General features: G+C 38.7%; 1 protein-coding gene across 1 annotated transcript; it reads right to left on the reverse strand.

Moving 5' to 3' along the window:
- Nucleotides 1-322: 322 nt before the first annotated feature.
- Nucleotides 323-22,551, reverse strand: LOC111221885 (V-set and transmembrane domain-containing protein 2-like protein). The gene is made up of 4 exons (XM_022745475.1): nucleotides 22,311-22,551; nucleotides 3,076-3,245; nucleotides 1,354-1,398; nucleotides 323-825 (listed from the first exon to the last, which is right to left on the reverse strand). The coding sequence occupies exons 1-4, from the start codon at nucleotides 22,423-22,425 to the stop codon at nucleotides 517-519; spliced, it is 639 nt and encodes a 212-aa protein (XP_022601196.1). The 5' UTR covers nucleotides 22,426-22,551; the 3' UTR covers nucleotides 323-516.
- Nucleotides 22,552-25,793: the final 3,242 nt, after the last annotated feature.

Below are 25,793 nucleotides of genomic sequence, written 5' to 3' on the forward strand. Positions count from 1 at the left end.
AGACAGGAGAAGTGGCACTGGGTGTGTTCTGCGTCTGCTTCAGTGAACACCCAACTTTGCTCTGTTTATTATTTAGGTAAGCCATAATAATTCTGACTCTACTGTGTTTTACTGTAACTTTGTGAGGAAAAGTTCCAGGTGTTCAGCCACTGAGGGAGTCCTCCTCAAACAAAATAACAAAATAAAAGCGCCCCTTTGCTATTATAGATTTGCTGCACATTAACATAAAATTGATGCAATAAGAAAAAGCACAGAGACAAAAAAAACAAAGCAATGAAAAGAACATAATCATATATACTTTCAATAAAATCATACTCCTTTATTGGCATTCAACAGCATTGGCATCCAAATAACAATATTAAAGACAAAGACAAATGAATCCATGAAACACAAAGGGTCCATTTAAGATCGACACCTCGGCTCTGTGGTGACATGTGTGTTGATGACCGTCCCTCGTCAGAGATAAGTCATGACCATGCAGACAGACAGATAAGACAGGCAGACAGGCCGCCAGGTCTAAAGCACACAGCTCTCATTACAGTCAGTGTTGCTGCCAGCTGATCTCCTCTTCAGTTCCCTGCCCTCTGTCTCGTGGTGGGGGTGCGGGTGGTGCCTCTGCGGCCGGTTACCTGGCTCCTGCAGCCGGACGTTATCCAGCCCCTGACTCCTCTCTGGCTCCACATGGAGGTAGGCAGAAACCCGGTGGTGCTGGGCCACGGTGCCACTGAAGTCGATGACACGACACTCATATGTGCCTTCGTCTGATGGCTTGATGCTGGAGAGACGGAGCTTGTGGGAGATGTTGCTGCCGGCCACTTTTACCACCTAGTGGGGAGAAAAGATGGTGTACACTTATTTAAAGCCTTATGGTAAATATTACATGACTTCAACACATCCTGTATAATTCTTGACTATACTTTTTCTTAGCTTTATAGATAGATAGATAGATAGATAGATAGATAGATAGATAGATAGATAGATAGATAGATAGATAGATAGATAGATAGATACTTTATTTATCCCCTAGGGTAAATCCATGTGTCCATTAGCTCATTGTACAATAACAATAGTTGATAATAAATAAATGGCTGAGGTGTTGTATAGCCTGATGGCAGTGGGAACAAAGAATCTCCTGAACCTCTCTGTTCTGCAGCGCAGTGAGGTGAGATGTTTGCTTCTGTATTTTGTTTAAAATTTACTGTTGCTTTTTATTTACTCCATTCATAAATAGAAATAAAACATGCAAAAACTTGGACGTCTTCCATATTCATGATAACAAATAAAGTCTGTTAGTTTTCTTTGACAATGAAGTTGCTTTGTGCTTGCTGACAGTTGATGTCAGATCAAACTCACACTAATTTTGGTGGCATCTTTGGACGTCTCCTCCAGGGGTACAACCTGCACAGAAATATGGATGATGTGTTAGCAACAAAAACAAATAGCTGCACTATCACTTTTCTAATAAAAAAAAAGCAAAAAAGCAAAAAAGCAAAAAGAAACCTCATTGCTTGCATCGACTCATAGCAGCCAAATATTATCGTGGATGAACATGTTTGATGTTTTCAGCAGTTTTATAACAAAACTTCATTTTCTGAGCTTTATCTGTGTTTGTGTGTACTTATGTATGCACGCTTAACATGTGCATGCTTAAATGTGTGTGTGTATGAGCACACACTCTACAGCACCAAGCACGTAGGCCTCTGAGCAGGAGTGTGTCTGTGAATGCGTATGCAGAGGCACAGAGGTATTCTTTTGGGCATAGGTATGAATTATGCATGGAGCAGACAGAATTTGAAATCTATTTCTTTCTCAGTGCCAATTATAGTGTCTAGAGGCACAACATGGGAGCTTGAGTTCCCCCATGATGGGAAAGAGTCAACCTGTTCCCCCAATGCTGGCAAATGCTAATCAGCAATTATCCCTTCGTTTTCCGTCCTAGAGGATTTCTGCCATTGCTAATACTGCATTTCCCTCTGCCTGGTATACAATGAGCTTTAGGTTCAGTCCAACAGTTGTGTCCAAATAAACTGAAATGCAAAAACCGAAAATGGAAAATACTGTGAAACTGACAATGGGATTTATAAGTCTACTTAACAGTTAAAAAAGAAAGGTTTAACCTTGAAGAAGAAATATGATTTACTGGGTAAAAAAAAGCCCTCTCAGAAACCACGTATAAATAAATAGCTCTGTCAAAGATAATGTTTTAAAGCACTAACGAGCAAAAGCATCTCACTGATAACTCATGTTTACTGGGAACCACTAAATATATAGTTTGGACAGAGTCACCTCTTCACATATACATTTACTGTGAGTTAGCCAGTTAGAGACTAAATAAAGATAAAGATTGAGCTTGTAGCATTTCTTTCCTTCTTATAATGTCTTATAATCCCAGTGGGAGGGGCGAGATGTTTTTACATTACACAGAAATAAAAATAAGTACTGTCTTCATACATATCTTATGTAAACATTTATCGACACCTTCCATGTTCAAATTATGTGTTCTTATGAATGGATTAAAAACTGGATGTTGATCAATACTTGTTCAATAAAGAAGGTTTTTCATGTTTTTGTAAATTGTCAGTGTTCATGTTATTTTGATTTGTCATCTATAATCCACATCCCCACTATTAGCTAATTATTTCAAGTACTATTAGTGAGAGTGAAAGGAGTACTATGTAGTACTATGTATGTATGTATGTATGTTATATGTATGTTATATGTAGTACTACTACTACATATTACTTTTAGCTAACAATATCATAAGTTAAAAAAGTTAATTCATTATTTTAAGTTAACTATTTTGCTACCTAACATCAGGTATATAAATAGTTAATTAATTTAAGAACAGCTTCACAGCAACTTGTGATGCTATTTGGCTGTTCTGTTTTTTCTTAACTCAAATATGTGAATATATTTAATCAAATCTCAGTTCCTTTTTTTAAGTTAAGTTTAGATGAGTTAATCAGTGGCGCTTTCCCTTGGCAACTGTAAAAGTACCCTCTGGGCTATAAGTATCTCTGCATCAATACATTCAACAAAAACAACAAAAGAAAACTGTTTTCCCTTGCAGCTTACATAATTGGTGATCTGGGCTGACTTCTTTTGCCAGTTTCTGTGGTCCTTGATGTACCACCACTGGATCTCCAGGGAGTAGGAGGGCGAGCCCGCCCCACGGAAGGAACAAGCCATCTCTACATCCTCACCGCTCTGCGTCGTGATGTCGTGTGGCACCTCTGTGAAAAGAGCTGCAAGAGAGAAAAAAAAAAAGAAAGGTTGAGGGAAATGATGGGTTTAAGACATCCCCACAATGACAGAAACCCAAATCCTCTAGATTTGTATTTCTCAGGGTGCTCTGAGACAACATTTCACTGGTGACATTGCTGCATCACACTTCAGCCAGGGAAAAACTGCATGACATACAAGTAAGGTGTTGGTAGCAAACTAAATATAGCAAGGAGTAATTCAAAGAGAGATTATCCACTTAACAAACCAGTACTACTTATCAAATGGAAGTGTTGCCCAGGTTACTTGGTGACCAGTTTTCTTCATAATTTCTCCAAAAGCGAGAGAAAAGAGCCCTTTTGCAGGTTGAATGACCTTTCGTTTTAGTTTCCAGGGGAGTGTCAAGAAAATAGAACATAAACTGAAGTAAAAGGGTGGCGAGAATATTGTATAATCCTTCTGTGGATACAGCAGCCAGAGCTGAACATTGTACAGATATACTAATTTGGAAGCATCACTGCACTTCAAACCCATGCACCTATAAGAGCAGCCACCTACACCAAGAACATCATTTTCTCTGGACAAGTTTTCCGTAATGGATGATAACTCATCATAGCAGCACATTCTGCATCACACATCATCTGACTCAGCATGCAGTGTGAGTGTGGAGGGACACCTTGTTTAGCCCTCTTTTCTGGAGAAGCTCAGACAGAGTGGAGACAACACCAACATACTCCTTTATGTTCAAACACACGTTCAACTTTCTTAAACCACAGTCATTGTTAATCCACTTATACTCAGCACTACAGAGAGAGACAACACGGTCTGTGTACAGTCTACAATCAATGAAACAAAGAAGAAAAACAGGGATACAGAAAACATGAATCAATTTATTGTTAATAAATGATACTTTAATTAAATTAAGAGACAAACATCATTTGGAAGTATTTCAGGAACCTTTCTTTTTCCCTTTTTCCTTTTGTGTTCTGGTGTTTCAGATGTAATTTAACTTGACTTGTGAAGGATTTTAAGGGTGCAGATCAAATCAACATGAGTGACAGCTTCAAATTAAATATAAATCATACATTATTACAGCTATTATAAATTACTGTAACAGCGTATAAAAAGCTGAAACAGAAGCATACACAATAAACCGAACCTAGTCACCGGTCAGAAATAACATGAAATTGAACTTTATGTTGCCTTTGCTCTTTTGTACAATTAACTTGGAATCAGTGCAAACACCATGCTCACACAGTCACACAGTATTGACCATTCTAATCATAATATAGTCAATATACTGAATAGTGAAAGTATAAATCACATACAACCTTCCAAGGTGGTCTGCAGTCATTACATGTAAATCTACAGAATCAATCTGAGCCTTGTTGTCACGCCCACCAAATACACACTTATGAGTCTCACTGATTGCATTGATTTTATATGAGTATATTTAATAGGGCTGGGAAATATCACTGAACTGTGATGAACAAATGACTTTTTTGTTTGTGCTGTGGTCAGCATTTTCACTTTTGAATCACTATAATTTACTAATAAATATTAAATAAAAAAGAGGATTCATTTTTATTGTTCACTTTCAACAAGTGCTCCAATGAGCTCGGTCCTCACTTACAACTAAATTAAACTGCACTCACATAGAAACCTCTGAAGCTTTGACTGAAATACATAAACTGCTCTATACAAACACGTAGCTACATAGCTACTAACACAGCTAATAACATGCTTCTGCATTGCGATTCAAATTCACCATTGTGATTGCAGGGACTTATTATATTATTACATAATATATAATATCATCTTAGAGCTTTGTCTTTCATTTGGAGTCATGCTACTGGCCACCTGGTGAATCTAAGTCCAACATTTTTCTAGCTTTGTTTTGGTGTCTACCATGTAATGAGAGAAATATTCACCTATTTAGTTTGCTAAATGCTCCACTATGTTCGCTAATTATTCTATATATAAGTAATTAAAAAATATTGATAAGTTCAGCTCTAAAGTTGTAAGACTGATTTTTAATAAAAATGTCAAGAATCTGTTGTAATGTAAATTAGGTGTTTGCCTTCAACAATCTTCATGTGACTTTTTCCTCCAAACTGAACCACAGGTATGTTACTGTATGAGCAAAATGCACCAGCTCTACCACATCAAATAAAGTCCACAACAGTTGAGAGAACAGCATTGACGAGCTTCACTAACAATATTCCTGTAAAGGCTATGTGAATGTAATTTGTATTATTCCAGGTATTTATTGTAATGCTTTCTGCTCCTAAAAACAAATCCCATTTTTTTCTCATCATACACACACATGGGTGTAGGAATGATGTGCGAACAACTGTTAGGTAAAACAGTGAAATATTTCACATAAAGCCCATTGTTGTAATTGAAGTGTGATCACAGAATAAACTGTCAGCTCCATCTATGGGGAATATTCTACCTCCCATCTACACACTAACCCTCCTTCAGAGAAACCCTGTCAAACACAGATGGACTGAGAATCTTTAGACCAGGTGAGCAAAGAGAGGAGTTAGTCACCGTATCTCTAATTGACATTCGCTCGGCCTTGTGCAAAGTGGATCCCGGGGGATGAGGAGGAAGATGGGAGGAAAAATGGCTGAGAATAGAGAGACGGATGGAGATGGCTTCGGTGTGGTTTGACTGACTGGGCCCTCAGGAACTGCGCCCTTGATGCACCGCTGCTGGCGGCCAGGCAGTGGCCTCATTTGTCAGGAGGAGACGTACTGTTGGGATGGAGCCGTACAGGGGCCGAGAAGGGTGGAGGAAGAGGAAAGAGAGGGAAAGAGAGAAAAGAAGGATGAGGGCAGAGGTGAACTGAAGCGAGTGGTGAGAAGAAAGAGCTGAGAAAGATAGATGGGAAAGTGGGGAAATGTGATAGGAAAGGCTGAGAGGAGCTGAAAAGCTAAATACACACACACACACACACACACACACACACACACACACACACACACACACACACACACACACACACACACAGAGAAGTGTCCAGTCTGTTGACTTAACAATACTTTTTGCTGCAATAACTTTTCACTTATTATGCAAAGCCTTACATATGAACAATGCATCAACAACACTTTCATACACTTTTTTTCTTACATTTTCAGAATGAAAATACCTGCCAAATGTTTAATATCAATATTTGTTGGTGAAAAATACAAAAAAGCTTTATGCACAGCATGTACCTCCGTTAATGTTCTCCCAGTGATGGTTCTGCTGGAAACTGCAAATGCATTCAGAGACTGAAGTTAAGACACAGCCCACATCCCCCGAGAAGCTACTGAGTCATCTTTTGAAAGCCAAAACTAAAGTATTTAAAGATGTGTATATGTTTTATTTCTTCCGCTGGGAGATAAACACGCTGGCTAGAGTATAGACAGTATAGATAGAATGTATCCATGTTTAGGATTTAAATCCTTGAAATGTTTTCCTGAATATGTACAGTGTTACATTATATTATTGTGCATGCTTTTGTCACGGCAACATGAACGTCTGTTACGTATGAGCAGGCAGCATTTGATGGTTAAAAAAGGAGCAAACTCAAGCCACTTGAGAATAACGCCTTCTTTTACTTTTCTGTCTAGCTCCCCTCTATTATGCAAATTCTCCTCAGATTGAAAAATAACAGGTGAGATAAGGATACGTCTCTGTCAAATTCAGTCTATCTCTCCTGTCTTGTCCCATCTCCATCCTTCAGTGTGAATCCATATTAAGATGTTGATGGATACAAGGGCAGAGAACACACTTTCTTCCTGGTTTCTCATCCTAGGAGGCAGATCTCATGAAGAACAGAGAACGCACAATTCTCATACCTGTCAGCTACAAGTGAGGGGTGCGCTATACAACACATGGCCTGAAGCTTAGGTACAGAGGGTAAGAGTAGAAAGCATGACACTGTGGTGAAAGTGACACAACAGGTATTAAAGGTTGAAGCTGAGAGTTCATTTTTCACCCTAGAAGCAGGACTCTTAATGCAAGGTTTTCTGGAGCTTTCAACCACATGTTGTGGTCCTCATCAACAGAGAGACAAAAGCAACATCCATCTACTAATGACTGCTAATGACACATAATGAAGATACACAGTAAAGCACTTTGTTAAAAACTATTCAGGATAAAACACAGAAAAGGTATTTATTTCATTTCTGGTCCTACAATTTTAAAATCAGGCATGCACAACATTTTAGAAGGCAAAATAAAATGTATTTAATTTGAGAGTTTATTCTTGTATTTATTAATCTTTTACCTTTTATGTGCCATATAAGTAAAATAAGTGGGTGAGAGGTAAGGTTGGCCACATTATTTCTACATATTACATAGAGTACTGCAGATTAAATACATAATAATTTAATTGAATCAAGTTTTATCATGTGCTTGTACAAAACAACAGAGGCATTTTACAAGTATGTCTTACTAGGATTTCTGGTTTGAAACTGTGGTGTGAAATAAAATGCCAAAGGTGAAACAAACAGAAAATAGGCATTTAACAGATATGACTGACTGTTTCATTTTAAACTATCATTAGGTTGGAGGAAGACCCGAAGACAGCAAAACAGAAGGACACAAAGATAACTAGACGTCGAAGCCAACAATTTTTTTTTTTCCTGGGTGTGATCTTGATTTGTGTGCAGCTCTGTTAAAAGCAAAAACGAGACAAAAAACATTAAATGCTCCTGCACTCATTCCATGTGATTCTGCTGCACTGTGGGACGCATTTTCTGGGACAGTTTCCTGTGGCGCTAACTATTCCTCCGATGCCAGTGTAGACTGTAATCACAGCTGGCATAATGATTCACTTTCATCTGATGATGGGAGGCTTTCCTGATGGCAGGAAAATCAGCATGTCAGGGTAACAAAGCAATCCAATCTGTACCGAGCAAGTCGAGGAGATTCAAAAATAGCAACATTTATTATAAAGTTAAAGGATTCAGAAATTAAACTGTAATGTAACCAAACCTATAACCTTTGAAAGAAACATGCAAGAGGAGCTATTTTAGACGTATCGGCACAGTGTATGCTATAATTCTTCAGCAGCTAATTGAATTTTACACAAAAGTTTTGTGAGTCAATCGACTGATAACCACAAACTCCTTTCACTCTCAAAAAATATATTGTGAAGGGGGAAAGGTGGAGGCAAAATGTGCATTTGATGTCTTTGTGTCTTACATATTTTATATATATATGGCATATTATATTTCTGGGAAAAGACATTTTCTTTGTACTTTCATGCCAAGGATCCTTGTTCCTGTAACAGTGTTAACATTATGTTTGAAAAAACACTCAGACCTTGAGTTTTTTCAAAGGCGCTGTATGAGTAAAAAACTTTCACTTTTTATTTAGTCATCTTCTTATTTCTTTCACTTTTTATCTTCCTCTTTACATCTTATTATTCAAGAGTGGCATTCCGTCTCTCGGATGTCTGATGAAGAGCACAGAAGGTGTGACTAAATTTATCATTATGTCTTGTAATAATGTGTTTTGAGCATATGGTGCCAGAGCTGGAGCCTGGAATAGCAGAGAACTTCACTGTGCATAAAATATATGAGCAAAACAACAAAGGGTGGCATTTCAATCATATGAGTTTTCTTAGTATTCGATGCAGGTGTTGGCACTTTTTTTTTTGTCCTCAAGATACAGTATCAACAGCCAGCGGCAGAGCACAGACAGCAGCATCTGTCACTTTGAAGAGACTGTGTTCCTGCAGAGAAAAAAGATGTTTCTGGAGCGCACAGCAAACAACACAAAAGCAAGTTAGCATAGAAAATGGGATAATATGAAAATATATACAATTTAACTTAATTGACTAAAGTAATGCAGACATTATTATCTGAGAAGTTGATCAACAGAAAATGAATAGATTCCACTATCAACTGACTGTTCGCTAAAACCCTTCACTAAACAGCAATTGTCTAATCTTAGTTTAGCAACCATACTAGGCAGAGCAGGCCTGTAAGGATTCAGATTTCTCTACATGTAGAAGCTGTGTGCACGGGGCTGTCGCAACAACCGTACTCCGAATAGAAAGAGTTTGGATGGAAAACAAAAGTGTAAGAAATGGATTAAACAGTTATTAACAAGGTGCAAAATATTTAACTAGCTTATACAAAGTAGTAACCTAAGCCAGCATTATCTCCAAAGCCCGGGATATTTGTAAGGTTGAAGGTTACATTAAAAGAAAAATACCCATTCATGTTATTTCTATTATTATCTCCAATGTGTGGAAGCAGGTCCTGGATGCTGCTATACCAGTGTAGGCTAATCTTAGCAGCTCCAAAGCTTAATTAGCTAGTTGGCTACAGCTGATTAAATCTGATAGTTGTCATTTAAGATGGCAAAATGCACAGTTGCCAGCTAGAAATGAGAAGCTGGCTTTTGTCCATCTGAAATAAAGAACCCATTGTTTTGAAAATGACCAAGAATTTTACCAAGAGTGGTAAATCTATAGTTATCACTTGTAAATGTGCCGCAGAACACAGATGGCTAAAGGTTGCACAGCTTAGTGAACTGTCAGTTTCTTGTAGTTAATTTGCAAGTAAATATTTAAAACATTCCCTGGTTAGAGTTTATTTATGATTTGAAATTATCATGAAGCAATATGGTTTTCTGTCTTTATTCATCTTTGTTTTATAGATTTAACGACTGACTATATATACATATATATATATATACCAACAAATATATACCAGACACTAGTTTAATGCAACTTACAACCAAAGTATAGTATGAAGGAGAAGTGAATTAATGAAGATAGCTGAGTCTCCACAGCCATTTGAAACCAGTGTGTGAAGTCAAAGTCAAGTCAAGGAGAGAGCTGCACAGGGAGTCCTGAAATACACTCGGGAGTCCAGAGCTACAGCAGGACAGGCTTATAGCTGCAAGGTAATTCCTGCACTTCCCCATTTCCCCAGCCAGCCAATAAGACCCTGATTCTGCAAACACAAGATTTTTCCCAATTTTCCACCTCTTTCTTTCTCTTGTTTAAATCCTTTCTTAGCTCTTTCTCTCTCCTGCTGTCTCTCTCGCTGGCTCAGTAACATCTCCCACAAATCTCCCCTTCTTGTTTTTGAAAATACACTGTTTTTACTCTTCTCTCTCCCATTTCTATTGCCCTTTCATTCTTACTTTCTACCTATTAGTCCTTATACCTCATTTTTACTCTCACCTCCCTTCCTCCTTCCATTCAGTTCCCCTCCTTACTTTCTCCTCTCTCGCTGAGTGGGCAGTCTGTGTCTGTTGGCTCTCTGGTGTCTGGCATAAAGAGATGCTTCCAACACTCTCAGAGTAGCTCACTACATCTCCTGGAGCCTTGCCCACTGGCATTGGCAGGTGTTCAGCATCCTGGGAGACTTACCCTATGTGTGTGTCTCACTGTGTGTGGTGCCCTATGGCTTGTATTCAGCTCACAGTGCTATATATGTGTTTATGTAACTGTGCTGATTTGAAATGTATGTTAAAAGGTGTAACATTTTCCTTTCACAAATGTACCATAATGAATTCACAAGGTGTCCCTAAGTATTGAAGACAGAAGAGAACCTCTCCAATTACCATTCTGCAACACTTAACACACACATGGTTTCTCTCTCTAACACACACACACACACACACACACACACACACACACACACACACACACACACACACACACCAATGTCTTTCAACCACACAACCAAAGCACAGAGAATCACAACGATTCAAAAAACATCAAAGCACAAAGTAAAAACTCTTCTCCCAAACAGATGGAAGAGAAGGATAGAAAAATTAAAATACATTTATGGAAGACTCCCCACACTATGCTGGAAGCATTATAAAAAAGTAATGCATCTGCAGTTTTGCAAACTCTGCCTCCTTTTTGTTTCTTTCACCACACAGATGAAATACAATTGTTGTTATTCTCTTTTAGCCTATCATGCATTAACTTATTTCATAAAAAAGTAAATGTAGACACAGCAGAGAGAGAGATCAAAAGACATTTGTGAGATATTACATTCTTCAACTAGCTTCAGCCTCGCAGTTTTATGTCTCTGCCAACCAGTAAAGTAGCAGTTTACATCCAGACTCATATATGTATTGAAGACTGTATGGAATTTCCTAAAGGGAATTAAGTATATTTTATCATAATTAGTGTATAAATTCTAGCGTTATGGTCAAAAATGTGTTTTGAGAGGTCACAGTGACCTTGACCTTTGACCACCAAATTCTAATAAGTGCACATTTGTGCCAGATGTAAAGTTCCTGATATATCGTGGTCAAGGATGGGCTGGATGTAATGTGAAACGTATATAAGGGACTGAATGTTGCAATTACATGAATCTGCAGAGGGCTTTTAATTTGAATTGACAGATAAAGTGGAGACATGTGATGTCCCCTCTGTCAAAGTCAGATGGAGACAGAGAAAGCTAGATTTAACTAGCCATCATTAAGTTAGCTAGATTTTTTTTTAGCTTTTGATCTTCACTCTGACCGCTGGTCTTCTACGCAGGTGCACCATACAGGTGCCACAAAACCCTTCATAGTCTGCAAGCATACCAGGACAAATCAGGTAGGCCGCCGCATCGGTGGGCTGGTGGACCACCCCAGTGGTGTCAGTCTCTCTACTGGCCCTCTCTGTCTGCCTATCATTGGGGGTTCGCATGAGCGCATGTAACGTGCATGGTCCGGGTCACTTCACCACTCCCTGTCGCCGGTGCAGACGCATAAAAAAGGAAAAAGCGGCAATACAAATAATTCTCTAAAGTAAAGTATGCAACAGTCTGTCCAAAATTGGTAAAGAGGCATTTCTGTTGAATAAACAACAAATTTTTCTGGTGTCCCCCAGCAAATGTGTGGCTGTGCAAGCAGAAACCAGCCATATCATTAGCTATGTCCATGAGCTATATTAGAAAGGTTTGTAAAGGGTCTTTCAATTGTTAGATCTATATCTAAGTGTATACATCCAAATAGATATAGTCATTTCCGTCTTGCCTTTACTTTTTGATACTTGGATGGTGAAAGTAGAGCTGAAACTATCAATTCAATCAATTAGTTGGTTATGTTCCTTCTCGGTTATTCTCCTTCTGTGCTCCTCCAAGGATTGTTGTCGATGGCATTGCCATCCCTGCACACAAAACAATCACAGTCCAGACTGTTCTCATCTGTGGTTCCCTGAGGTTGGATCAAGCTACCAAATGCCATCAGAGCAGGGGCGTCCCTCTCTGACCTCAAGACTCACCTCTCTTGAAAGCACCTCCTCTCCTGCCACCTCTAACACCCCAACATGCCTAACTAGCACTTACTATGAACTTTTGGTGCACTTCTTAATCGATCTCCTTGCACTTATTGAATAGTTGCACTGAAACTTTACTATTGTCCCTCACTTGTAAGTTGCTTTGGATAAAAGCATCTGCCAAATGACTAAATGTAAATCAACTCAGGCTTTGGGAAACTGTGATGGACATTTTTTCACAGCTATTTAAATGATTATTCAATAAAATAATTGGCAGATTAATCCAAAATGAAAAAAATGTTCATTGTATCTTTAGGTAACAATACCATGAAAATGAAAATACGTCCAATAACAGATAGTAGTGTGCACAGCCACAAAACCTCCCTGGGTTGAGTATTGGACACAAAGATCAGTGCAATAAAAACAGAGAGGTAACTGCACACTACAAATTAAAGCTCTCTTGTGAAATTGGTTTTATTGGTGACATTTTGACCGAGCTGGCAGAGGAAAATGTATTAACTATGCTTTATAGATGACATGAAGTCAATCAACTCCTGTGATGTATTACAGTCTACAATAACCCTATGGCCTGACAGTCTTTGTGCTTGTAAATGGAGTTATAATGTGCTTCCTTCAATTTCTGTCTTCACTAATGGATATGGTTTTGTTCATTTTTCTTCATTTTCATTGAAATTTTTTATGGAACTTTGACATATTGACAATGAAACTTTCTTCAGGGTTTCTGTCTCAAATGTGCATAAGAGCTTTTGTTGCTTTTTAAGTCTTGGCCAAAGAACTTTTCACTACATCATTCATACTATAGGCCTTGAGATACAGAGATAGAAAGATATGTCCAGGTGCTACATTATTCAATAAAGCATTATTATTTCAGGAGATCTGCTCTTTATTTAATTTTCTATTATTTATATATTACTCTTACTCTACGTTTTAACATTAACATTTCTGAGGATCTCCTTTTCTGTAAACCGCAGAGACAAGTGTCCTTTAACACCATGAAATATAATTTTTGGGGTTTGTGGGGATATACAGACTAATGGTGATCATTTATTATACCAAGAATGGCTCCATACTGACTGCAGAAAAGCTGAAGAAACTGAGGGAAGAGCTCAGATTAGATGGACATGATGGTGGAGAGACTTGGCTAATAATGACTGTAAACTCTACAGAGAACTGGAGGTGAGTACAATTTGCTATTAATAAAGGGGAAATATGAGGTGAGCTAAATCTTTGTATGAAAATGAAATTTCCCTTCATTCTTGCTTAAAGGCAAGGCAACAAAACTGACTGTCAGTATGACAGAGTACAAGGAAATTGTGTTACATGTGTTTATATTCACCAAATAATGAACTCGGAGTATATCAATCACAACTCAGTTCTATGGTGGACCACAGTATCGCAGAAATAGTAATGAAACATGTCATTATAATTGTACAATAAAATGTGAATTATTACATTTGTTTTCAAGTGTATTTATTTATCTATAAATTAATATGCTTAATAACAAAGTAATCAGTTGTAAAGGAAACTGCCCTGATGAAATCTGTATTCTCAATTGTGAATCTTGTTATTTATTTTTTGAATAAAGGTTTAAATTCTATTATGTATTTATGAATTCATTAATGTATTTTTAAATGATGTACTTATTGACTGCTTTTGATATTTATTAAGTTTTTGATACTGATTAATATTTCATTTGTAAATTCTTATTATAATTCCTCTTTTTATTGCCTATTAAAATATCAAAGAATGAATTACTGGTCTATCTATTTATATATTAATAAATTAATTGCTAGAGAAGTATATTATGTCTATTTATATTGGACAGTTAGTTATCAATTAAAGAAATGCTTTATTAGTATTTCTGTGTCATTTGTGGTCCTCCATAGTTTTCAACAAAATCTAACAAAATATTGTTTCTCTATGTGCCTCTTCCTCAGATTATGCATCTAATTTCTGTCAAACATAATATTTTTTTTGTCTTTTTACAGCACTGGACTGGGTCCTCTGTCTCTATCTCACCCTAACCAAAACACCACATCATCTTTTGTTTCCTCCTCATGTGATATCTGTCTGCTCCATATTCATGAGCTGCAGTACCTGTGCCGGCGCTTTAAATCTTTGCGAACAGATATCATGACTGTACCTGTGTGCTAAATTTGATGTGATTATGAACTGAGTCAGGTAGTAAAATAATTTGGGAATTGACTTGTTTCTTACTAAATCTCACATTGTACTTGTATTGATTTTTACCAAAATCAAATATAGTAAACTAAAATACTAAAATAAGTAAATAAATAAAAGGAACAGGAATCAAATAGTTATGTGTTCATTCATTTGATTTGAATGACATAAAATTGATAATCTATATCTACTGTAGAATTAGGAGATAATACATATACAGTATATTCCAGGTTATGTATCACAATATTACTTAAAATATGTTCACAATATTCATATGTATCGCAATAAGGAAAGTGTATGGAAAATCATAAATAAAGTGATCAAGAAACTCTCAAGATAAATTTTATTCATTTTTAATCAGAATTTGCTTGTAATTTTTTTATTTTATGTTAATATGTAACGATTCCACTGACATCCCTAATGATATCATGCACAGGGTGTCACAAATGCAAAAAATGTTATAACCATTATAACAGATAAGGTCCTAGAGCTTCATGCAAACATCCCAAATGATCAGCACCATCAGATCATGCTGTGTCCAAATAAAGGCCCCACCTCTCTGCCTTTCCTGTCCTCCTCCCTCCTCCCTCCTCCTCCTCCTCTCAGCTTTATCGATCTGGTTGTTGTCAAATTGCCTTTCAGTTTGCTATGCACCATCTTCCACCTGCCTGTGAAACACGACTTGTTGACAAACACACTCACACTGTGAGTGCTGTGCCGACGTCAGGACCTGACAAGCCTGCTCAGCAGACATCTAACTGTTTCCTGACTTTAATCACAGTAGCTTCACCAGGAATCAATCGCATAACCTTGGTAAAACGCTAAATCAACACAAAATCTGACTCAACTGGTAAATTTTCATGGCCCCAAACCGGCATAGAGAAGAGTGAAAACATGTACTTCTGAAGTGAATATTGACTTCCAGGGAAATCTCAAGCATGCTGGTTTCTTTGATTTATACTGCTATATAGCTGGCTTGGCCTTTTCTAAGTATAGATTTTCATAAAGGCAGTAGTGTCAGAGCCGTCTTCCAGTAGAGGCAGGGGACCCTTGTTTGAAGATGCAAGTACAGTACATGCATTTTTAAAACGGCCCTCCTTGGCATTTTTCACTATATTGCTCAGGGAGCAATGATAGAAGCGAGGCCACGAGAAGACAGGGCGGCTGCTCGCTATCCAGCAAAGCCTCATTAAAAATGAAAAGGGAAGAAAATAATGAAAGAAAGCAATGCTGTGGAGGACATAAATATATAAACAAATGCATGTACACTGCTCAAGCCCAACAGAGACCACTCTTAAGTATATTTTCATGTCAGGTCCCAGGCAAAAATGAGAGGGATACATTCAGCCTGAGTGCCAGTGTGACGTGGATCCTCTCTCTCCCTCTTGCTCCCCCTCCCTGTTATGGTGGAAGCTTGAGCTGTTTGAGGATGACTAAATTACAGAGGGCTTATTAGCATGGACGAGAAGCAAGTGTGACATCCGTATCTTTGCTTGTCCATGTGTGTGTGCTTGTGTATGAGCAAGACAGAGAGAGTCAGACAGGCATACAGGGTAGGCTTGTCACCAACCCTGCAAGCTTGTGAGTGTGTGTGTTTTTGTTTTGTTTTGAGGCTTGTATTCTTACAGTCAACATATCACATGAGACCAAACCCAACAATGAGTTAGTCCATCTCTATACACTTTCCTAAAGTCAAAAATGTTCCTACTGAAGACAGATTTATTGTGATATACATACTGCATATTTACTGCAGTTTTTTATGTTACCCACTCAGGAGTACATAGTGCCTTTATTGGGGACTACCTGAGGCTGCGCATTTATACACAGTTGGTCTTCTAGTTATTCAGCACCACTAGAACAACATATGTGGAGGTTTTAAATAAACTGCAATGCTTTTGGTCAGGGTAATGAAAAACATGTCACCCAGTGCAACAGTGAAAAAAAAAAAATTAAAAAAATAAACTACAGGAGCTAGTGAGGCTAGCAAGCTAATAATACCATTGCACAAGTTGAAAATTACACAGAAATGACACATTTTAAATAACTTCCACTGATATTTTTGTCTTTTTGTCTATCGTCTTTTCTGACATTCTAAATATAAATAAATAAATACATTACAGAAAGAGTATATTCAACACATGCTTGCATTACAAAGCATGAAATAAGGGACTTTGTGAATGTTGGCGTATACCTTATGCTCATGTAAAGGATCTGAAAGAGTAAGACATTTGAAATGATGCCCTGGTAGCTGGGAGAAATGTGGAAATCCTCCTCTAAGTTAAGTGCAAACATTTTTCATCTGAAAGGGTGCCACCTTACAGGGACAGCTCGGGTTCATTAACTCAATACCTCTATTTGAGTCAGATCCGCAGGGCACTGAGGAAGAGAAATGATTCATTGAGAGGAGGAAAAACCAGACACAGTAAATACCAAGACATAAAAATCCAGCTTAACATCCTAACTTCCACCAAGGTGCATGTAAATAGCCCGTGAACAGAATCCCTGTGGGAAGAGGTATTTCACTAATTTGATGAATGGCTTTAATAACCAGGGAAGCCCCAAGGGAACGGTGCATGAAACAACAGGAAGCTCCTGTAATAAAAAGACCAGCTGCAGATATTTATCTTGGTCTTAAAAAGCGTTAATCCTACATGTGGATAACCAACTAGAGGAAGAAGTTATACTTGGTTAGTCAATATGGGAAAAACCTTCAGCACTTTGTAGAGGTTTGGAAAGACGTTTCTTCAATACATGCCAATACAAAGATGATATTATTTTATTTAGCAGCCAGATGAAGTCAGTTTTATAAAATCATCGTATTCTCAATAGCAGGATGTTTATAGTGTTCCAGCACCTCTTACAGTCACAGGTGAGTCAAATGTTATGCCTGCAGTTGTGACTATTATTACCGCCCTGACTTACTGTGTCAAGGGATTTCTGTACAGCACAGTTACTGTACAAGAGAAAGCCTATACACAAATGTGTGTGTGTGTGTGTGTGTGGTGGTGGGGGGGGGGCACACACAACAATGGTAAACAATTAGCTGTTTTGGTTTTTGCCAGAAAGTCAATAACACTGTATTTGATTCAGACTCAGTGGTGAGGCAAACGCTCAGGAGGCTCCTTTGGGAAATATTCACTTGCTGAGAGACCTTCAACCTCCATTCAAGGTGGAAGGTAAAATAATGAAATAAGAACGGAGCCGGTAATCAAGCAAGCAGCTGTCTGCCTGTTGCCGCCGATACTCTGGGCCTGTGGAGTGAATTTTTCATAGCCCTTGGGACACGAGACTCAGAGGCTATTTCTGCGTCTCCCCCCAGTGTGCGGCAACACAAAGTAGCACGTGTTGTTGACAACACATGCCCGAGCTCGGAGGCATTTTCGAGAATGCCCACTGTACTCCATCTGGACTCCCCAGAGACGGCCGACAACATTATGTCCTGTTCTAGTGTTGCCCTTGAGAACCTTTAAGTGACGTGTGATTTCATGAGATGGGACCGTTGAAGCAGTTTTTACCTTCGTAGTGTTGTAAGTTGAATTGCAATTTAATGAAGCTTAATGATAAAATATTTCAATTCAAGTGTGTCTAAATGAGCTTAGTCAACCAGGACTTGATCACAGATGTACTGTAGAGTGTATCCTCCATCGTTCTGATCCATAAACCATCTGAGTCAGAATGATTCACTTTCTCTGCACCTTAAATGTTGAAGCTCTCTCTGTCCATGGTGTGGGCTATATGCACAGAGATAAGGGTTCACACAAAGATACGTTTCTCAGGCTCACTGTTTGGGAAAAGTGTCATCTCTGCCTGTGATTTCAGTTTTCTAAGATTTTTCTTCAGTGCCAAAACACAAGCGTGCTATCTTCCTCCCTCTGGTGGTTCACAACAAATTTGACGATCTGATCCTGCTGTTAGTAGAGCCAAAACAAAAATTAATCAACAACAATTTAGAAAAAAAACAAGCAATTTGAAAAAAAAAAAAAAATCAGCTAATTGTTAATAAAAACATTCATTAACAATCATTTTTTTTCCTTTTTTTTTTTTTTTTTTTTAGAGACAAGAGTAAGTGTTTGGCTCTTTTGTCAGTAGTTTTAATTAAATAAATCTTAAGCAAAAGTTCATGTTTACTGAAAGGGCTAATCAACAATGAATGACTCCAAAAAACGGGTTTAATTAAGATGTTCAAATTCCAATTCATGTCTTTAGAAAATGTGATTAATTTTTTCACAGAAAGATCAGTGGAACGGTGGAACAGACAAATAATTTTTTCATCAGCGGGTCATGACAAACACGCCAGAGATTACTGCGTCACCAGAGGAAGCAGCTGTCCCTTCAAATCGCAACATGTTCGAATCTACTCCTGTCTCCAGCAGCCTCTTGAGGTGAGCATTGTGTCAACCATCCTCTCACTCTCCTGCTCTCTCTCCCCCCGAGCCTCTGCCAGCACCCTCCGCTGTGACAGCATGACTGTACAATCTGTTGCCCCCCTCCCCCTCTCCTCTTGCACAGTCAGAGCTCCATTAAATTGAAAGCCAATGCAAACTGCCTGGGCTGGCCATCCTCATTAAGAGGACACCAAGGAGAGGACTGGCAGAGGATCCCAGACAGTTTGGAAGCCTAATGAATTGGTACACGCCCCCACACTGTGAAAGTGGTATGCTCACGATGGATAACAGGATGAACGCTGCCAAAGAGCACTAACACTGCAAGGAAATGAAAGGTTGGGAATTTATGATGAAACCACATGTGGCTTCGTCATCACTTTGTATTATATGCAGTCTACAAGGACAGAAACTCACCACAAGACCACACATGCACAAACACCACCAACTGTTAGGTCTCACCTCCTTCTTCACCGCTGAGACCCAGGAGCATGAGAGTCACACTCTGACACAATGTGGTGAAGGTACTGATCCGTGTAACCTGGTCGTTCGTGTTCACCCACAACATATAATTTTGCATGGCAGGTGACTCGATTTACACTTCAGCTCAAGTGGCAGGGGCCAAACCGGATACACCTACAAATGAGCCGGGGCTTTATCTAACAAGCTCTCTTCAGAGCAGTGCATCCAGCCTCTCTGCTCTACATGAGGGCTCAGCTCCCCTCTGTTTGAGCAATTTATCAAAGAGCCAGATTAAAAAAAAATAAAAAAATCTTCTCAGGATGATTTAACCACAAAGGATAGCGCAACTCTCTCTTTTGGTGCTGGAGCTGCTGTTGTTTAAAAGTGAAAATAGAAGGCTCCACACCCCGAGGCTTTTCTTCTTCATGGCCAGTCTGAGTCACAGAGTGGGAAAGAGAGCACAACGATTATAGCCAACTCTAATTAACTCCCTATGGGACAAATGCTACTAATTGATTTTCTAACCTGCCCAAGACATTCAATCCATTTAGAACTGCTGCACTCATCTATAGTGATCAAGCTAAAGCTAACATGCTAAGCAGAGAGGGCTCAAGGGACGGTCAGTGAGACACTGTGATGAAGTGATTATCGACTCAAATTAGATAACTGGTGCTGCTGGAGAAATTGTTAGTAGGTAAAAATGTCTTTAAAAAACACTGACACTGATACAAATAACAGCTTTTTTTTTCATTTTTTTATTTTGCAAAATTAGTAAGTTCTCATCTGAAACAGTTAGCACTGCTGGATGTTAATCTGAGCTAAAAATAAAAGTTATTTTCAGCAGCTGTCTGATCGCTTCATTTAGGAAACGAAAACATATCAAGGATGAGGATGACCTACAGCATCAAACTGTCACTGTGTACTTCAACTATCACTATCAGACAATATACACTATAATATATGGAACAGCATATTCTGCATGATGTCCGTTAATTAAAAGAAAATACAGTTTTACTGCATGTTTCACAGAATAGGGATCATCCTCTTTTAGTGGAGGTTCATCAGTGGAGAATGTCACTGACTGGTTAATGCAGTAACAGGTCATTTGACGTGATCGATCAGTCATCAATATACGTGTCTAACCACAGCAAACAAAACAGAGCCACTTGAAGGCAGCAGCAGAAGTAGCTAGAACGTGGACAAGCACCAACCCCTGAGTCTTGTTTCAACACTCAGCTGTGAATATGAATTATGACAAAGTACAGTAACAGAGCATCCAACACCTTCACCCACCTCCATAAAAAGCACATAGTGCAGCCCAGAGCCCCTCTCCTTAGCCTGCAGGAGCTGTAATTTGTCTCAAGAACACTGGAGGCACATGCCCTTGTGCTTTCTTTTTTACGGTTCACCTTGGCTTGTGTTACTGTACAAGTTGCTATTCCATGTCATTCAGACTAGACCCCCCGCCAAAGCTGGGCTGCATGCTTCTTATCATCAATGAATCTGGTAACACTGTGTTCATTTTAACAGCTGACAAACTGAACTGTTGGTCTTTTGTGGGTTTATAGTTCAACTGATTTGAAACAATATTTGTTTTTGGTGTCAGTGATGCTATTTTATTTTTATTATTTGATGTAACTAATGATGTGCACCTTCACATACAAAGCTGATTATTTACAAAATGAATTAAACATGTTTTGGATAGCAGGTAGTATTTTGACTGGGGACTTGTGTTGCATGTCACCCCGTCTTTCCTCAGGTTTCCTGTCTGTTGTTTTCTACTGTTGACTATTGAATAAAGACAAAAAAGCCCAAAAAACTATTTTAAACATTTCATAAAAATAATAAGCATTTATTAAAATTATTATTTTTTATTTATGTTATTAGGTTAGTAGGATTCTGGGATCCTCAGGTCAGAGAAGAATATTTGTGCCACAACATTGGTTGGTGGTTTAGAGTTTAAAACTCTCGAATACATGACTAGAGATGGTTGTGAGGACTATATCTTTCAGGTGTGATCTTATGTGTACCGTATGCAAAGCTAGGCCTTGGGTCAGTCAGACAGTTGAGTCAGTCTTGTGTTAAGTAAAGTCAGACCAAAATCAAATTAATATTTAAAATTTCCAGGATTAGTTCCTGGAGCTATCTCATCTTATTATCAGAATATTTTCAACTGCTACAGGTAAACTAACAGTAATTTTAAATTTCCATCCTGATCCCACTATAACAGTGTGCTGTACTGCATTATTTGGTCCACAGTGATTGTGTAGCTCATTCTAGTCTTACTAGAATTTTATTTAATTTTTTTCATAAAATAATTTTATGCAGAAATAATGAAACACAGATACTTTAGTCAGCAGCTACTAGCTTATTGTAAACTGGTTTAAAAAGCTTGTTATGTCAAACTAAACAGGTTATAATTAAACTAATTCTTAATCAGTTTGAATGTGCTCTGAGTAGCCCTAATAAGTTATTGAAAGTGATTTGTCAATATCAGGCAGATCAAAATGCTTCACCAACTTGTTCTATACTCAACTACTTTCATATGGAAAAATTAAAACATGATAAAAGTGCATATTCAGAAGTTTTATCACAGACAGAAATGATACTGAAAAGAATAATCTACATGCAATTCTTCATAACAAAGACAATTAAGTAATAAAGAAAAAAAGATCACCATGTGATCAAGAACAGTCAGTCTTCACTGAACCCCACCCAGCCACTCCTCAACAGTGGAAATCATATAATATTATCAGCTTCCTTTTCCATTTAAGCAACCACCAACAAACAGGCGAAAAGCAACTTACCATTCCCAGAGATGTGATTGTCCACCTCGCCGTGCCCGACGTTTAGAGCTGCGTTAAGTTGAATGTAAAGTCCCGCGTACTGTAATATCCCCACTAACACTCCAAAAGCTCCCATTGCTTCAGCCGGTCTTTCTAGCAGTTGTATGAAATTGTCACATTAGGTGGAGAGCATCGATGAAATATCCCCACTGAGCGCTGGGAAGCCCTCACAGACATAAAGCTGGAGCTGGAGAGAGGGAGAGACGCTGCTGCTCCGCTCGGCTCTGCAGGAGGAGATGATGCGGGCAGCGGAGGCGGAGGCGGAGGGAGAAGCAGCGTGGAGACAGGTGCAGCGGCTCACACCGAGTAGTCAATTAGGCGCGGAGGGATCTCACACTGACGTTGTTAGTGTCAATTTAACTTTAATTTTCTGCACCCGTTTTGTCTATCCACTGGCTGATGGTGGTGATTATACTTCAACCACTGATGACGGTTGGATGGTGATGGCTACAGGTCGATGTACAAACTGTTTTATATGATCTTAGTGGATTTCATACAAAATGTTTTACATACATTTCACGTGTTTTATAACAATTTATATTAATGTGTTTTCAGTTGGCTGCAAGAGGAACTTCCTCTTTAACTTTAACGATAAAATTAAAGTTTCAAGGAATAGGCCTTGTTGCATTATGGGAAATGTAGCCGCTCGATTTCTTGCTGAGAATTATAAGATTAATGGCACCCTCATGTTTGTGTGATAAATATGAAGCTGAGGACGGCTAGTATTAGTGTAGCTTAGCATAAATACTAGGAACAGCTATGCTGACTATGTCCAAGGGAATGTACTGGACTATTTCTTGGCTGGGAGCAATTGCTTGGCAACCAGCAGAGACTCCAGGAAGTTACTGGTCCTGGCCATGAAATAGACTCGTACATCGTCATTTTTGTACTTTGATTTTTGTATCAGTTAAACTTTATGAGACACAGAAATTAGTGAGCGTTTGTATCACCTGGCAGATTTTGTTACTGTAGGACAGACGCAGGCGAGCTGTTGCCCACTGTTTACTGTCTTATGCTTTCCGGAGCTAACAAGCTGCTGACTCCAGCTACTACAAAGACCATACAGTTGCAAGAGTGGTATCAATCTTCTCGTGTAACACTTGGCAAGAAAGCAAATAAGAGTATTTCCTAAAATGTCAAACTACAGTATATTCTTGAAATACTTCATACAGCATAGTCTAGAATAGGAGTATGACCGAAGAGTTACACAGTCTGATCCAGACACAACTGCTGTATGAGAGGAAATCTACAATGTCCTTAATAAACTGCTGCCTCCCACTATAATTACAGTATGCATGGGAATAATTGGATTGTTAACCCTGGTGTGAGTGTCCCAGATGTTTGGGGTCTAATTGTCATGGAGATAGAAATGATCATTTTGCATTTTGATGGCTGCTGCCATAAAGGCTTAGGCTACAGAATTTGTGGTGCAGCTTGATACCACAAGGAATGATTAAAATAGGTGAAGCAGGTTGAGATCAGGGGGTGACACCAAACTCATCAAAATCCAAACCCAGTCATATCTATGTTTCTGAATGTCTATGTATTTTTAGATTCACCTTCACACGGTACAGTGGTGGGTAGATATGAGTCTGTATTGAGCTGCCCAGGACTGACAATGCGAACACGATCTGGGCTCAGTGAGAAGACAAGTGGCCTTTAGCCAGTGTTCTTTCTTTCCCAGTTTGACAGCCAGAAGATTCACATTATAGCTGAAGGACAATGGTCTCAAATTGGAGACATGGATATAAGGAGCATATTCTCTGCTGTCTCCTTGTATCTCTGGCATTCTGCAATCGTGCATTTTACATAAATTTTGCACCACTGCAAAATGAGCACACATTGCACCTTTACGGCAATTTTGCACCAGGGATTCAATTTTCAGTTCAGTGTTATTTATATAGCGCCACATCACTACATTCATTATCTCAAGGCTCTTAACAGAGTAAGAGATGAAATACCTCTGACATTTCATGCAGGTGTAAATGCTGTTGTTCATACGTATGGTGATTCAGTTTTTCACAGTAAAATCTCTCTCTTTCCATCAGATTGAAGATATTTCTTCCATTCTCCTTTTATTAATATGTCAAATATGTGGTAAGAAAATGATAATGTGATATAGAAAGGCCACGTTATGTCAGTGGGTTTTATTGAGAGAGGTATGACCCCCCTCACATCTCTGGAGCCTGCATACGCATTTGTTTTTGCTTGAGTATGTGATTTATTTATGAATTATTAGCCATTTACCCTGCTGACTTTGATCTCTCTGTGCAAGAGCCATGACACGTGGAGCTCACAGCATGCATTTCAGGTTTTCTGGTGGGAAAAAAAGGTGCATATTTTTTTTTAATTAAAGTCTGAGCACATTACAACTGTTATTGTGATCTCCCAGGTTTATATGACTTGTATTAGAGTTATGGGGGGCTGTGCAATCAATTTGCTTGCTCCAACTTTAATGAGGTCTTTAATTCCAAGGCACCTGCTGTCTTTTGTTGGTGTCAGCAATATTGGAAAATGATTTGTTTGGGGTTTAGACATCTGGGACATCTACAGCTAAAAGCCTGCTTTGTCCACTTATGAGTGTGAACAGATGGCAACATTTTAGGGGCTCAAAAATCACCTCACAACTACAAAAGAAAACCAGTTAACCTTAGAAGGCTTTGAGAAACCCTACAATTTTCACTGTGTGCCTCATCCAAAAGAGGCTCATACAGCTGTTTATTTTTCCTCTTGGCCGATGCTGCTGTCTGCTCCCTTCCTGTGGATGTCAACCAGGCTCTCAAGCCCAGAGAACCGAGGGTGAAATTGAAGCTGATGTATGCAGACGTGAGCCCCTAAGATGGACACAACACCTGCCTGGTATAGCTCTGAGCTCAGCACCTCCCCAGCACTAACTGCCTCAGACAGCCCGAGCCCCATGAGGTGTGTGTGTCTGTGTGTGTGTGTATGTATGTGTGTGTAAGTGTGTGTGTCTATGTGTGCTTGAGACGATGGTTATACAGCACAAGGCCCGTTAAATGTAAAATGAAAGGAGCGAACTGGGAGTGTGACTCAACCAGGGAGTGGATTTCAAAGCCGACAGCTTCCACTGAAGCTTCATGACATCCATTATTTATTGAGTTCTCTTTGACACATTCAGACGCTTCTTTTACCTGCTGCTTTTAGACAGCAGAACAGAGGAGTACGCTCCTCTATCTGAGCAAACTGATGCAATCAGCAGAGAATATAGCACACAATAGTCACTCTCAACACGACAATAAATAATAATAATTCCTCTATTTATTGTATTCAAATCAATTTTGTGTTTATTGGAAAATGACAGCTGATGTACTTCTACCATCATAATTAAGGTTTGTGGAAACTGTTGTACCCTGGAGACCCTTGGCAGAAAATCCCTTTAGGGCTCCATTGACTGATTTCCATTATCATTATGTTCCCCAGAAT

This window comes from Seriola dumerili, unplaced genomic scaffold (assembly GCF_002260705.1).
Source record: "Seriola dumerili isolate Sdu_G_001 unplaced genomic scaffold, Sdu_1.0 BDQW01000088.1, whole genome shotgun sequence".
NCBI lineage: Eukaryota > Metazoa > Chordata > Actinopteri > Carangiformes > Carangidae > Seriola > Seriola dumerili.